This window comes from Echinops telfairi, unplaced genomic scaffold (genome assembly GCF_000313985.2).
Source record: "Echinops telfairi isolate 266 unplaced genomic scaffold, ASM31398v2 ScPeMD7_443;HRSCAF=831, whole genome shotgun sequence".
Classification (NCBI taxonomy): domain Eukaryota; kingdom Metazoa; phylum Chordata; class Mammalia; order Afrosoricida; family Tenrecidae; genus Echinops; species Echinops telfairi.
Genome location: NW_022104341.1, coordinates 17,648,514 through 17,664,756, shown reverse-complemented (window position 1 = coordinate 17,664,756; position 16,243 = coordinate 17,648,514). Strand labels below are relative to the sequence as shown.

The 16,243-nt window shown below is 42.8% G+C and overlaps 1 protein-coding gene across 1 annotated transcript in view; it reads left to right on the top strand.

Moving 5' to 3' along the window:
* Window positions 1–3,182: 3,182 nt before the first annotated feature.
* The window catches only part of PALMD (palmdelphin), a 78,634-nt gene continuing 65,573 nt past the window's right edge, over window positions 3,183–16,243 (top strand). The window contains exon 1 of the mRNA XM_045292030.1: window positions 3,183–3,479. Coding sequence (XP_045147965.1) covers window positions 3,435–3,479 — 45 coding nt within the window. The 5' untranslated portion in view covers window positions 3,183–3,434. The remainder of the gene's footprint in view (window positions 3,480–16,243) is intronic.

The window sequence follows — 16,243 nt, the reverse complement described above, 5'->3', positions numbered from 1 at the left end:
TACCCTTCTGGGATCGCTACTCCCATTCCTGTTCCTGGATTCTGTGTGTTGTGAGCTCTTCTCTCTTAGCTGTATCTGTCCACATGCTCCAGTCTAGCCCGCAGTGAAAGACAGTACTTCATAATAGTGGGGAAATATTATCACATCTATGATGTGTAAGGCACCATACTAAATGTATCACAGACATTTAGTATGGTGCCTTACACATCATAGATGTTAAACAAAAATGTGTAGAATGAATGAATAAATACTAAATTCTTTACATTGTTAGCAAAGGGGCAGGTGGAACTTCTGAGACCATAGCCCTTAGTCATCCAATAGGCCTAGAAACCCAACCTACCCCTGTAGTAAACTAGTCAACCATTTAACATCTATGCCAGTGTTCAGAGAGTTAGGAAAGAAGAAGGAAGTGAAACAGGAAATATGAGGAGAAAGTGGAATCAATGATGGCTCATTGCAATGGATGAATTGAAACTAGATGTGTATGAACTGCTGAGTGATGATCTGCTCCCCAGACCTTCGCCTAATTCACAAGGAAAAGTTCTTTCAAATGTTAGCAAATATTATTGCTAGCATCTAAACAACTGAATAAATACAAGATGATGCCAAATCAATTGGCACAATTCTGCTGTCTTATAAATCCCCTAATCATCTTATTTCATCTAATCCTCCCTTACATTAGAAAAACTTGGATTTTCCTATAGCAGAAATGAACTTTGAGATGCAAATTGTTTTTAGGAAAAGATCCAGACTAATAATTGGATGACTGCCCGTCTGTTCTGGGCAGCAAATATGCAATTCTGACTGAGATATTTATCATTTACTCCTCTCTTGTCTTTAATTTCAGCCAAGATTTGCAAATACACAAAATCAAAGTCTTGAAGGTTTGAATTTTTTTAAGATTAAGTGTTTATTTCATTGTAATCAAACTGAGCCAATTCTTCAATTTTCTAGTCTGCCTAAAATTCTAAAGTGAGAACAGATGAGCAAAGAGAAATTGCTTTCAAGTATGATTTCAGACTTGCAAATCCGATGGCTTTCTCTTTAGGCTAAAGTAGGGGTTGGGGTTATTTGGTTGGCTAACACCGGATGGCAATATAAATGTAAGCTCTTTTCGGCCAGGACCACTCAGTTTTTCCACAGGAGATTTTCACAGGTTTCTGCCTAGGTTCTAAAAACAGGGTGGAGGAGAAGACTGGCGGTCCTACTTCTCACAATGACTAATGGTTGAGCCTTCATCATAGGCCTGGCCCGGAGTACTTGGACAGGCCTCAATAAGTAGCCATTACTTCCCTGAGCCTCAGTTTCCTTCCTTTTAAAACAGGCCCAATAGCATCTATCGCTCAGCATCTTGTAAGCTAGATAGGATGTAAAGAAAAGCATTTGCTGATAGAGAGCCTTGAACCAGTGCTAGCTATTATTATTACTGATAGCAGAAATACAAAGGAAATTCAACCATATGTTCAATGTGTGTGTTGCCTCTCTAACCTCTTCAGCTGAAGGCTGGTATGAAGATGCCGACTGGCATCCAGACACATGCGATCAGATAGGTAGGAGCTCGGGCTTACTAGACCTAAATTTAAATAAAGGAATGATTGAGGGAAGAAAATAAAATACATTGCCAAGTTTCTACACCTCTAATTTGACCTAAGAGGTTGAGAGGGCTTGCCTGCCCTTTTCTGAAGTGGGAGAATGCCCGCCTTAAGCGTGGGAGCTGCTATACTTTCAGAAGCTCTCTCCTCTCTCTTGCATAACCAGTGAGGTCAACGTGGCCACCTTCCTGAAAGCTGAGCGTGTCATTTCTGAACAAGGTCCAACGCTGAAGTCCATTCCATAGAAATCCGTGAAATGGTACTGGACATTTAGTCCAGTGGCGTCGAATCCTGGTGGTGGTCCACATTCTTTCATTTGTTTGTTTGTTTGTTTTTTAAACATTTTATTAGGGGCTCATACAACTGTTATCACAATCCATACACACATCAATTGTGTAAAGCGCATTTGTACATCGTTTCTCAAAACATTTTCTCTCCACTTAAACCCCCGACATTAGGTCCTCATTTTTCCCTCCACCCCCCACTCCCCCCTCCCTCATGAGCCCTTGATAGTTTATAAATTGGTATTTTGTCATATCTTGCCCTGCCCAACGTCTCCCTTCACCCACTTTTCTGTTGTCTATCCCCCAGGGAGGAGGTCACATATAGTTCCTTGTAATCGGTTCCCTCTTTCCTACCCATTCTCCCTTTACCCTCCCTGTTTCGCCACTCACACCACTGGTCCTGTAGGGCTCATCCATCCTGGATTCCCTGTATTTTCAGTTCCTATCTGTACCAGTGTACATCCTCTGGTCTAGCCAGACTTGCAAGGTCGAATTCGAGTCATGGTAGTGGGAGCAGGGAGGAAACATTTAGGAACTAGAGGAAAAGTATATTTCTCATCGTTGTTACATCGCATCCTGACTGGCTCATCTCCTCCCCGAGACCCCTCTGCAAGGGGATCTCCAGTGGCCTACTAATGGGCTTTGGATCTCCACTCCGTACTCCCCCCATCATTCACTATGGTAAGATTTTTTGTTCTGATGATGCCTTATACCTGATCCCTTCGACACCTCGTGGTTGCATAGGCTGGTGTGCTTCTTCCATGTGGGCTTTGTTGCTTCTGAGCTTGATGGCCGCTTGATTACCTTCAAGCCTTTAAGGGTGGTCCACATTCTTAACACAGTCACGTTAGTGCCTTCGAGCTCCCCATGACCATAAGATTCCAGAATTTGAAACAAAACTGCTACAGCGTGGGAGAGCATCCTGGGGTAAATCTATCACTATATGAAGTTCTAAATTAGCTACAGGATTTTTCATTATGATTGAAAGCCAATCAGAGAAAGAAAGGGAAATAAATGACTTGACACTGTGTAAGCGCTGGAGCGAGGGTGCAGGTAAACTAGCATTGTAGGAACGAACACAACACACACACACACACACACACACATCCAGGCAGAGCTGCGTGTTGCTACCTAAGAGGCTGATTAAACACTGAGCCTGCTGACTCCCTGTGCCACTCCCAGAAAATAATGAATTGGGTAAGGAACGGTTAATAAGAAATGTGCCTTGCTAACTGTGCACATTACAACAAAGAGCTGGCAGCTCCTGAAGGAAAAGGGCTTGTGCTGCTGCTGTTCAAACTTGTCAGTCAACTCGTGCCAACAGCCTCGGCGTCTCCTCCCCAGCGCACCCTCATTACACGGTCTGTCTGACCTCATCTGTGCATCTGCTCGCAGACGCTCCTGACAAGCCGGCAATTGCTCCTTTTTCTCCCCGGCTGAAAAGAACGGATTCCACCCCGCTTCTGCTCGGTCGCCCCCACCCCGCTCCCCAAGGAGGCTCCTGGCTTTATGCTAGTTTGGGACTTCCTTCCCAGGCAGCCCGTCCTTGATTCCTAGAATGGAAGAAGCTGAGCTGGTGAAGGAACGACTCCAGGCCATCACAGTAAGTCTGCGTACAGTTTTAACTCATGACGGCGGTGGCTGTGAGGCACGACGGGCACGTTGTGAGTTTGTCCCTGTCGCTGCCGAGCCCCTGTAAGTGGGAAAACAGAACTGTCAGCCTTCACGGAGGGACACTTCTGGCCTTCTCCCTTAACCCTTTATGACCCACTGGGCTTCAGAAAGGGAAGGCTTTGATGCTCACAAAGTCTGTGCCTGCATTTCAACAGCCATCAAAAACTCCAAATGCAGTTTGATGAGCTAATCGCTCACCATCGATGTACCTTAGAAATGCAGGTTTCTCCTTAAATGTACATGTTTGGACTGTAGTGACAAGATCCCCAACTTTAAACCAATGAATGTATTTTAAAAGTTGGGTTAAGTTTGTTTGTTTGCTTGTTTGTTTGTTTTTAAGAGTAGGAGAAAGAGATTTTCCTTAATATATTAAATTTTTAATATAAGAAAAACACCACCTGAAACGTTTAATGGCATAGCGTAGTTCCAGGAGTTTCTGGTAGTGCGTCCCAGAAATCCTAAGAGAGCTCAAATGAGCACTGGTCCAGCAAGGCAAGGCACTGAACAAGGGCAGAGTAAGTAAGCACACAAATCAGATTAACTCCACCCCATCAGTTTCTATCCGCGTCCCAAACCCAGTAAGATCCTGATAAAGGAATGCAGTGCCTGCAACGGATTTGGAAAATACTTTAATACCAGGAAGGAAAGTAGTTGTTTTGGGTTTTTTTATGTTTGTTCTGGGAAAGGATCAAAGCAAGATATGAATTATTTTCCTTAAATGATCCAACTTCTTATTTCACTTTTTATAAAACTGTAACCTGGAAATTTAAGGTACTATCACTTATCCTTAGCAACAACGTATGATATAACTTTCTTAAGAAAGAGTCTATGGAAATTGACAGCCCACTTTCTCTGAGTGCTCTGCCACTGTCAGGGCTGGGAAAGTTCGTACTTTAAAAATTAGTAATGCTAAATCGGGGTGGGTAGTAGAAGTTTTTTCTTTTGTTTTCCTTTTTTTTTTTTTGCCTCTCTTCTCTTCAAATCTACACCAGACGAAAACAATAAGGCATATCCCAATCTAGGATTCTTAATAAATGGATACAATGTTTCAGTTCTACCCTGAAAGCAGTCAAGGATTTGAAATGGCTTCTTAGCCAGTGAGGAGGAACCAGGAGCCCACTGCTAAGATTGGCATCTTTCTATAAGACAATAGTTTTTAACTTCTTTCTGTTGTTGTTGTGTTTAACTTCTAATGAATACATATCCTTTTCTTCAGAAAGCCCTGGGTTGTCGTTGATTCTGTTTCCTTTTCGTTGACAAAGTCGCCACAGTTTCAGCTGTCCTCTTTGAAGGGACGGGAACTCAGCTCTGCTCTGTTGCTTTTGGCACAGGCCTTCGCCATTACAGCTGTGTAAAGGTCACTTTATCAGTCTCTGTGAGCTGCGTGGGTACAAGCTCTGAGTCTCCGAACGCGTCTACTCTTAATTCACTAAATGAAGTCACATGCCTAGTGAAATACAAAAGTAGCCGCTTATGTGTTCCAGGTTTTCATTTTTGAAATGGGTCACATTCTTGTTTAAGCCTTATTGCTTCTAAAATACCTTATAATGCTTACTTAAGCAGGATGCGTTCTAGAGCTATAGCCGGGTTCAGTTCTTCAGAAAGGCAAGGAATTGCCATTCAGACTTACCCATGCAGAAAGGGCTAGAGCCAGATCCATAATGCCTTCAAAGCAGACAGGAGTTTAATAAGTAAGTTCCTGAAGACACAGGTGTGTGATGTTTGACCACACAACTATTTTTGTTTGGTTCTACTACAAACAGATGTATACCACCAGAAAGAATGACACAAATTGTTGGGGTAAGATCACAAGATTAATTCTGTCTTGGAAGTATTATACTAGTATAATGGTTGTAAGGTGGGACATTTTGGAAAAGGTAAAATGACAAATTGTCAACTAACCTAACCTCTTACCAGTCACACTTGTCACACTTGGAGGGAAAACTGAGCAGTAATCGAGTGCATGGAAACAACTCACACACTCACCTCCTGGACAGCTGGAAAATGCCACCTTCCTCCAGCCTTGCTTTAGCAGGAAGGCTCCTCAGCTACCCACTGCCTGCCGGGGAAAGGTGAACACGCAGTATCCTGAGAGTGGGCAGAGGAAAGTTCATTTCTGGATGCCGTCAAGCCCTTCAGGAACTCGGACCTAGACCAGAACCCAGAGTGAAATGGAAGCTGGGAGTCCCCAGAGGGAGAGGGAAATCAAGGAGTGGAGCGGGTGAAGAGTCAAGGACAGGGGGCTGTTGATGAGTCCTTCAAACTGTTGAATGCAAAGTGGATGATCCGAAATGCAAAGCCCCACCTAATTTATATATTTTAATTATAATAAATAAGTAAAACTCAGACACAGTTCTCTCATTTTAACTGGCTTCCTCCTACTCCTTTGCATGAAGTTCATTTCTAATCTACTTGGAGCACAACACAGAAACTAGTAGATTTTGTTTTGGAAGACAAAAAATAGCCTGTTATGATCCAAGACCTATTTAAAATTTTTTTTCTGATTCCTGGCTGTGAAATGAGATAATTGTCACTTTTGCATTTATTCCACCTGACTGTGAGTGTCTGAAATGTCATGATTTCTGCTGCAAGGAAGTTAGTAAACAAGTGCATATGTTTATAATTTAACAGAATTAGCCTCCAATCTTCCTATTCCTCTTTCAAAAAAAAAGATTCAATACAGGAAGTAGATGGGCTGTGGCACTTAGGCTCTCTAATTGAAAACTAAATTACAATAATGGTGCCATTCGTTCCTCCTCTCAGTAAATTGAATTTTAAACTTGTCAGAAGCCTGGTCTCAAGGACACAAAGAGCGTAAAGACAAAATTATGAAAGGATATAGGAACTACTGTTTAAAAGAAAGCACTTAAGTTTGGGATACAAAATATGAATTCCATTTGACAAAAGTACTTCATCTCGTGCCCCTCGTTGATTACCTGATCTGTGCACCAACTCACCCCTTACTAAGCTGACAATCAAAGTACCCCTGAATCAGAAGTCAGATTTTAACTACAACTCAAAAACCAGGGGTTCTGCAAACTGCTCAAATACTATCTTTCGTCTCTTAAAAGTCTCTTGAGGGTCTTTTCAAGTTAATAGATGTTTGTTTGTTTGTTTGTTTGTTTTTAATAGATGGTTTTAACAAGTAGTTTATTTATATACAAAAGAGAGCTGCTAAAATAAGTTATACACAATAGAATTTTTTCCCCCACAATTGACTTTTAATATTAGGCTCTGTGATAGAATTCTCACCTTCTATGCAGGTGGCCCGGGTTTAAGTCCCAGCTAGTAAAGCTAATGCATAGCTTCCACCTGTCTGCCAGTGGGGCTGTGTGTTGCTATCAAACTCAGCAGGTTTCATTAAGGCTTCCTGACTGCAGATTCAGAAGAAAGCCCTGGAGAACTATTTGGAAAAGAATCAGCCCATGTAAACCCTGTTTGTCACAATGGTTTGATCTCATGGGTCACCATGAGTCGAGGGCCAACTTCACAGCAGCCAACAACAGTGACACTTGCCATGCCCATCGTGCCTTCAGCACGCCCTGACACAATTACTCCTACGGAGTCCCTTTCTGGGCAAAAGCATGGCCTATGCTGAAGAACAAGTACAAACACCCAGGAGAAATCCCCTCAGGGTTGGTGACACCCCATACACTCTTGAAATCCTCCTCCACAAAGAACACATTGTTTTATTATCTCCAGTGGAGTTAGAAAATACTGTGGCTAACTAATAGGTGATACTCCGGCTGGGAAATCCTAGATCTTCAATTGACTCTCACCTTCCCTCACTCTACCCCCCAAAAAGTGTTGAGATGTGTCCATTTCAACTCATAGAGCCCCTCTGAGACAAGGTAGAATTTCGAGACCCGGTAAGAGCTTATAAGACAAGGTAGAACTGGGTTCTTCCTTTGGGTCTCCAAGACTAAATCTTCAAGGGAGCAGAAAACCTCATCTTTCTCCGGGAGAGTCACTGGTGGAGTCAGACTGCTGACCTTGCAGATAGCAGGCCCAGAGGAGCCCAAATGATCATATCATAAAACCCAGAAAACCACTCCTCTCAAGTTAATCATAATGACCCTCCATAGAGTTTCTGAGACAGGAACTGTTTATGGGGAGCAGAGAACACCATCTTTCTCCTGAGGCAGCTACTGAATTCGAACCACCTACCTTGCGATTCACAGCCCAATACTTACATTACCACCAGAGACCATGTACTCACAAAAAGAGTACTGTTTGAGAAGTGCGCACAGAAGAACTCTGAGAACCAGAATCAATTTGCTGAGGACTGACCTCGCCGAGGCGAAAAGAGCAGAAAGCTGACGTTTTGCTTAGCTTTAACCTCTAGCCAGGTGTGTCGGCAACTGATTTCCTCATTCACTTATTTCACAAGTGTCTCTCAAGCCCCACCTCTGTGCCAAGCCTATGGATCTAAAAAGAAAGAAATGCAGTGGGCTTGGGAGTGGGTTGAAACTTTAAGTAGCGTGGGCAGATGGGCCTCGGTGGGACAGTGAAATCAGAACGTCTATTTGAAGGACAAGGAGCATCTATGGAAGTTAGGCAGCAGTAAAAATCACAAGTACAAGCACCTGCCTGGGGCTGACTCCATTCTGGAAAAGAGCCATATAAAGTCCTGACACTGGAATCTGAGCAACTGAGCCAGGTTTGCCGGCCAAAGCTGCTCATGGCGCAGAAAACGAAGGGCATCTCACATTTCCTCGGGTCCACGCTCTAGTTCTTTCCCCTCACAGAGAGTTTCTTCTTGACTTGTAAAGGTGGCCACTGAGGACGTGAAAATCTCTCTCCATGATGCAGAAACCCCCCCCAATGTGGAGTTACATATTGAAACACACACTCGGGTTCTAGTTTATTTCTTTGGCATCTGTTCCCTGCTCCTGGGTAACTCCGCGCATTCATTCCCATTTTGTCAAGCTCTGAGATGCCCTAGCAATTAATAAGACATTTTATGACCCTGAAAAAAAAAAGACTACATAATTAGTGGGGCCCAGTGTTAGCTTGTACAAAGAGGGAGGTGCCCTGATAGTGCAGTGGGTCAAGTGTTGGGCTTCTAACCCCCAGATAGGTGGTTCAAACCCATAGTCGCTACACAAGAGAAAAGTGAGGCCGTCTGATCCCATGAAGTTTCACCGTCATAGCCATCCTCCAGAGAAGTTCCACTCCATTGTACAGGATCGCTGAATCGTAATCAACCTGACAATGGATATATTATCCAACGTTTATTCAAATTTCTAGAGTGACAGCAGAATATTAAGCCAAGTGTCAGGCACTTCTGTACATAGTGGCTGTTTGACTGCACAGACCCCATGGCGCTAACAAAGCCAGCCAAGACACATACATACTTTTCCTATTCATTCTACCTGGGCCAGTGAGAATGAGAATGAGAATAAGTCATCCAGGAGATTGACCAAGGTTATACCTTAAACATGTCTTTGGGTCCTTGTGTTATTTAGAGTTCTATTGGTTTCTCAAAGTAACCATGGCTAATAAAGTGCATAGATTTCCATTGTTAACCAACATACACAGTTACAGGAACAAGTTCCAATTTGTCGTGAGCACCCAAAAAGATTCACTTAAAAATGGTACGCGAAATGAAGGAACCTTCTAAATTAGAAGGCCCGTGCCAGACTATTCAAACACTAAGGCCTCCACACAAGTTTCCACAGCGCTGTGCTGATTACAAATTTCTTCCAGAGAGGGAAAGGTTTCTTCAAACAAATGTGCTAGGCCACATCTCTTTGCCAAACATAATAGCCCACCCAAAAAGAAGACCATGTGATGAGGTATAATACTTTTGTTAGCTCATTAAGGAAACTGCTTTTTGATAACAGGGGAAGGTTTTTCCAGTGTGCTACAGAATGATAATGCTACTTGGCAAAGCAGTCTCTACTGACAAGGATCCCCCAGAACTGGGTGGTCAGAGGAAGAGCCCGTTCTTGAGAGAACTGTGACTGAAATGAGTGAGAGCTTCAATCTCTGAGACGTGAACGACTACAGCACAGTTCAGTGCTAAGGGCAGGACTTCCACTTCCTAACCTCTAGTTGCACACTACCTAACCTTGTTTAAAAGCAAAGAGAACTATCGTCATTTATTTTAAGGACTATGGTATTCATAGGAGAATAGATTCCCTGAAAATATATTGCCCCAAGAAATTCCTCACCAGGATAACCTGTGGGATATCCTTTTCCTTAAAATGCCTCAAGAGCAGTAGGTAGAGTGAAAGTTATACTTTACGGTTTTCACATAAAACTCTAGTGACAGGGAGGATCCAGTCGAGTCATTTAAGATCTCGAACTGGGTTCTCCTCTGAAGCTCTGCATGGAAATCAGAATGGGTTCCTGCTCTAAGCACAGAGTATTCAAGGGAGAGCTGCATGAGTGATTGAAATAGGGTGAGGCAACCCATTAAAGTGAGATTTGCCCGCTATACAGAGTCAATAAATGCTCATCGTTTCTGTTGTTGTTGTTGTTGTTAGGTGCTGTGCAGTTGGTTCATCCTCACAACTGTTCTTCAGTTTGAGCCCCTTGTGGCAGCCACTGTGTCAATCCATCTTGTCCAGGGCCTTCCTCTTTTTCACTGGCCCTCTCCTTTACCACGAATGAAATCCCTCGCCGGGGACTGGTCTCTCCTGATAACGTGTCCAAAGTACATGAAACAAAGTCTCGCCAATCTTGCCTCTAAGGAGCATTCTGGCTGGACTGCTTCCAAGACAGATTGGCTTGTTCTTTTAGCAGTCCACTGTACTTTCAAACTGTCTCCTCAGCCACAGTGCTAATGAGCAGCATGCAGACTATTACACTTACAGCCAATCTAAGTGAACCTACCTAGCCAGGGGGAGGTTAGCAAAAAGTAGGCCTCCATTGTGTCCCTCAGCCACGATGCCAGATGAAGGGCAGGCTTATAAGAATCTGTACCCATGTGGATAGTTTCAGACGCCTGAAAGGACAGCGTGCCATGCAACTTTTGCATTTAATCCCCCTCCCCATCACACAAAGCCGGGTGTGTGTAGAAACGTCTTCCTCTCTGCCAGGACAGCTTGCAACCCAGAGGGAGCGGCTCACACGTTGTGTACTGTCTGCTTCTCGTTTTAAGTGATAAAAGCTGCTTTCTTTGGGCTAACAGTTGCTCCATTTCTGATCGGAAAGGCAATAGAACCGGTTCACTCTTCTTAGTTATCAGCGCCCTGTTCTCACTAGTCTCCTGGTTCTGGAAGGCCAGACTTGCCATGTTGTTCCTCAGAATTGATGAGCAAAGCAGACTCCAACGTTAGCTATTAACCCTGGAGCTTTTGCAAACATTTCAAACTTGTATGTCCATCATCTTATTTGTGAAAAGTATACCCTAGGTATTTTTTGGAATCATTTGATTAGGGCCTTGTACAGCTCTTATTACAATCCATGCATCCATCCATTGTGTCAAGCACCTTTGTACATATGTTGCCATCATCATTCTCAAGACATTTTCTTTCTACTTGAGCCCTTGGCATCAGCTAATTTTTCCCCTCCCTCACCCTCCTTCCCTCTTGAAGTATCCCTCCTTCATAATTCATCCTTTTTTCCATGCCTGACACTGCTCTAGGTATTTTCTGAGCAGGTCTTTCCATCCCATTTTGTAGCTGGAAAACCTGATGACAAGAAAATTTCAGGAACTAGTTAAATGACAGGCTTGAATTTATATTTCTGCTCATCAGAGTCCCTGATCATAACATCACAATAAATTCCAAACACATCACATTGATAACCCTCACTCTTCTTCAGAACTTGCTCAGATTTCTGTTGGTTGCTGTTTATGAACAGAGTTTGAAGTAGAGCAAAGAAAGGACCTATACAGGTTCTACTTCATTTCACTACTTTCCACCCTGCATGCATCCTGCACGCTCCATAGTCTCTTCACGCGTTCTCCAGTCTGTCAGGAGCCGAAATGGGAAAGGAAAAAAATGGTGCTGTTTTAGAGGGGTTCTTGGTGCTTTTAAATCGGTGGAACACAGAGTAGCTTTTCAGAGCACTCAGTATTCCGCCCTTCCGGACTTCGTCCTTCTCATGCCACAGAATCCTCCCCTAAGCTAGGGCTTCGGAAGAGCAACCATCTGCACTTCGGCAGTTGCATAGTTTAACTTCTTGGATGAATAAAGAGACACCATCAAGCTAAAATAAAGGGGATACCAATGATGGTCAAGCTGGCTAATAGATTTTTTTTGTTGTTCCATTAAGGATCAACAAAAAGATGTTGAATACAACTTTCCTCTAATTCTTTCATGCTTCCTCCCCCCACTATCATGACCCCAATTCTACCTTACAAATCCAGCTAGACCAGAGGATGTACACTGGTACAGATAAGAGCTTGCAACACAAGGAATTCAGGACAGATAAAGCCCTCAGGACCAGTAATGAGAGTAGCCATTCCAGGAGGGAAGAATGAAGATGGGGGGAGAAGGGGGGAACTGATCATAATGATCAACATATAACCCAGCCCCCCTCAAGGGGGAAGAACAACAGAAAAGTGGATGAAGGGAGACAGCAGTCGGTGTAAGACATGGAAAAAAAAACTTGTAACTTATTAAGGGTTCATGATGGAGGGAGGGTGAGGGTGGGAGGGAGGGAAAAAATGAGAAGCTGATGCCATGGGCTCAAGTAGATGGCAACATATGTACAAATGTGCTAGACACAGTGGGTGGATGGATAGATTGTGACAAGAACTATACGAGCCCCCAATAAAATGATTTAAAAATAGATAAAAGGATTGCGTTGCGTTCACTTGATTGCAGACGCTGTGCTTTGTGTCAATGTCGCCGTGGGTTGCATTGTGTTGCCCCTGAAAATATGTTAAAGTCCTGACCCCTGGTACCTATAGCTGGCAACAAGACCTTGGCAATGAAAGTTTGGCTGGTTTAATTAGTTGAATTAATAAGAGGTCATACTGTAACTAGATACACCGTAATCCAATACGACTGGTATCCTTATAAAAAGAGCCACAGAAAGGAGAAGACCGTGTAAAGGTGGAAGCTGAACGTGAGGTTCTGCTGACACCAGGAAGGAAGACGGGGGCTACCAGAAGCTTCTGTGGCAAGGAAGGGTCATCATTAGAGTCTTCAGAGAGCACGTGGCCCTGAGAACTATGCGAGAATGGATTTTTGTTGTGAAAGCCACCCCATTTGTAGTGCTTTCTTAAAGCACCCCTAGAAAATCTGCCTGGAAAGAATTCCAGCCAGAAGGCTCCTTAGAAGTGAGGACGGAGAGACTTCATCTCAGGTACTTTGGACACATTGTTGGGAAAAATCAGTCCCGGGAGAAGGACTTATGGAAGCAAAGAGCAAGCAAAAAACAGAAACACCACAGAGGGAGACAGGAAGACGCTCAGTGAGGTGGATTCAGACAGGCGACAGCACCGGGCTCCCAGATGGAGGAGGGCCCGAGAGCTCCAGGTGTTCATTCTGATGGCTGGGAATACAGTTGATGGCACCCAACACCTCTCCTTTTTTTTCTTTTCTCTCTAATCATTAGAACAAACAAGCAAGCACAGACAAAATATAAAAGAACAACACACCAACTTTGCTCTTTAGGCATGCTAGCCTTTGTTGCAAAGTGGGAAGGAAGAATACACTAGCTAGTAAAATGAGGTTTGGAATATTTGTTCAATTCCGCTCATCAGTAGCACTAAAAACCCTATCCTGTTTCCATGGGTAACGTAAAGAATTAGGTCCTTTCAAAGATCGATGTAGAGATAAAACTGTTCAAAGATAGGTGTAGAAATAATGAAAGGACTGAGGAGAAATAGAGATGTCTTGTCATGCTCCCTACCAAGGCAGAAATCCTCCTTATACCACACTCAGATGCTCCCCAAGTTTCCCCTGGAACAATTTCAACAGCAGATAGTGCAGCTTCCCCATTCCCCATGTTTTAAACTTCTGATTTATAATGGGCCAGATCCTGGTTCCCTGTAACATCCACCCAATCAATCTAGAAACAAACTCAATCAACCAAGAAATGAGTAGCGTGGAGCTACGGAAGCTTCTTTTTCTGGATTTGAATCTGGATTTGAACCATTCTTGAAGTCGGGGGCTCAGCCGACCCTCTCCAGAATGTCAGTGTTGTTCTTCACCATTCGTGTCAGGACTTAGTCCGGAGACTCTGGGCAGGACAAACCCCTTTGCTTGGAGACTGGTATTTCTGTTGACAGATTTGGGAAGCAGTGGAAAAGATATCAAATAAAATCACCTTTCAGTTATACATCAGTTGCTTAAGGGCCAACTTAGTAAACTCTGTCACCATAGTCTTAGTTTCACGATCTCTAAAAATAAGAATAACAAGAATCAATGTGAGACTTCAGTAGCCAGATAAAAAATGAAGAAGCAGAAATCAATAGCTTTCCATATAAAAGCAATAGTAATTAAATAAGGTATTAAACTATCTTATTTCCAACAACTACAGAATTTTTAAATATCTATCAAGGTCTAGAAACACTACTTATAATTTGCTTGATAATTCCACCTTATGAAGTGAACAAGGGTCAACAGGAAAATAGGTACACACACAAACAGGAAATTCATAAAATGATTAACACGAGTAGACAAAAATAAACGGGCTCTGGGGGTGTCGTGGCTATCAGCGTGAGGCTGAGAACCACAGACTGGGAAGTTCAAAACCACCAGCAGCTCCGCAGGAGAAAGACCGGGCTTTCTATCCTGTAAACAGTTACCGTCTCGGAAAGCACCGGGGTCACTGGGAATCAGTATTGACCTGATGGCAGTGAATGTTTGAGAACCAAGAATAATGTTTGACCTCACAAACAACTTAAGAACTGCTCATTAAAACATCAATGAGATGCTCTCTTCTCCTGATAAATGGCTGAAGTATTGATTCCTTGTAATATTTATAATGAGGGTGAGGTGATGGTCACAGTTTTGTGGAAACATGCTTTAAAACAATTTCCATTAAAGTGTTTTACCCACCTGCATCAGAATTGTTAAAGCATTCATATTCCTTTACTTGACACCAACTTCTAGAAATCTATACCAAGGAATAATCAGATCAATGTGGTCAACTATTTACATTCAATGAATTTTGCCACAAAATTACTTATCGTAGCAAAGATTCAAAATGACCTGAAATTCAGAAGTAAAAAAAAAAGGGTGGGTGGAATTATCAAGCAAATTATGATATACCAAAGAGCCAAAAAGTTTAATTAAATGGAAAGTGCTCATGATGCTAAGTGCAAGTGCAGAACACAACACTGTGTGTTCTAATGGGCCTCTGGCATGATGCATGTGTGTGGATTTGTCTAGTGTTTCTGCACTTTGAATGTGCTGTAAAAAGATGGGAGTAAAATGTCCTAAAAGTTGATGGTGCTTGTTTCTAAAGTAGTAGGAACCCATGGCATTTTTGTATTTTCTAAATCTCAAATCTGAACTCACTGCCGTCTAGTCTTCTCTGAGTCACAGTGAAGGGCTCCGGGTGGCATAGCTGCAAGGTTCTGGTTCTAACCCACCAGCTGCTCCCAGGGAAAAGCATGAGGCTGTCGACTCCCCTAAAGTGTTAAAGTCTCACAGACCCAAAGAGGTAGTTCTACTCTGTCCTGTGGGCTCACTATAAGACTTTTCTATAAAGTTGTCCGGATTTTTCAAATTTTATACAATGAACATATCCTGTAAAATGCCTGGGGAGAAAGACCAGCCTATCTGTTCCCATGGAGAGTTATAGTCTTGGAAACCCTGTCTCAGAATCATCTCCATAGCAGTAGGTTTGGATTTTGTTTTATTTTTGTTTATTATGTTGTTGTTGTTGTTGTTGTTGTTGTTATCAAGTGTCCTCAGGTTGGTTCAGACTCTCGGTGATCCTATGTGCAACAGAACAAAGCACTGCACAGGTCAGCACTGTCCTCACAATTATTGTTCAATTTAAACTTATTGTTGCAGCCACTATGTCAATCCAGTATCATAACCTAAATTTTGTAACAATAAAATTAATCATGATTTGGGCTCTATCATTCCTAACAGCCCAGATGTTTTAAAATCTTCATTTGGTCCCTTTTGGGGCGGGGGCTGGGGGAGCTATAGGTGAGGTATTGGGCTGCTAACCACAAGGCAGGCAGTTCAAGTCCACCAGCTGCTCCACAGGAGAAAGGTGAGGCTGTGGGCTACCACAGAGATGTGCAGTCTGGAAAACCCTTTACCAATTGCTATGAGTCAGGATCAGTGTGGTGGCAGTGGGCTGACGCGTTTCCATATGCTTGGAATCGGTTCTGATACGTACAATGTTCTCAATAGTGTTAGTTACTGTAACAATCATCATAATGATCAAATGTAGATCTTGAAAAATCTTGCCAAGAAAGTTTTAAATGGTTTGTTTTTCATAATACAATGTTACTGTAGATCACCCTTGTCTAAATACAGCACTATTTAATAATTTACAATTTTTCCAGGCAGGGATTTACCAGTAAACTCATCAACCTTTGAATATCAAAACCCACCATTTTACCTCTTTAAAAAATTGAAACACCTGCCAGTTTCCATCTTCTGAAATCCTTTCACTTTACCCAACAGTCTAAGGGGGTTATCTGACAATATTTCTCTGACTGGTGTATACATTTTTCTGCTTCCTGAAACGAAGCCCATCAGATTCTGAAGACTAGCGCTGTCTTCTGTACTCTGTACTCTGTCGTCTGCACTCTGTTTCCTCTTG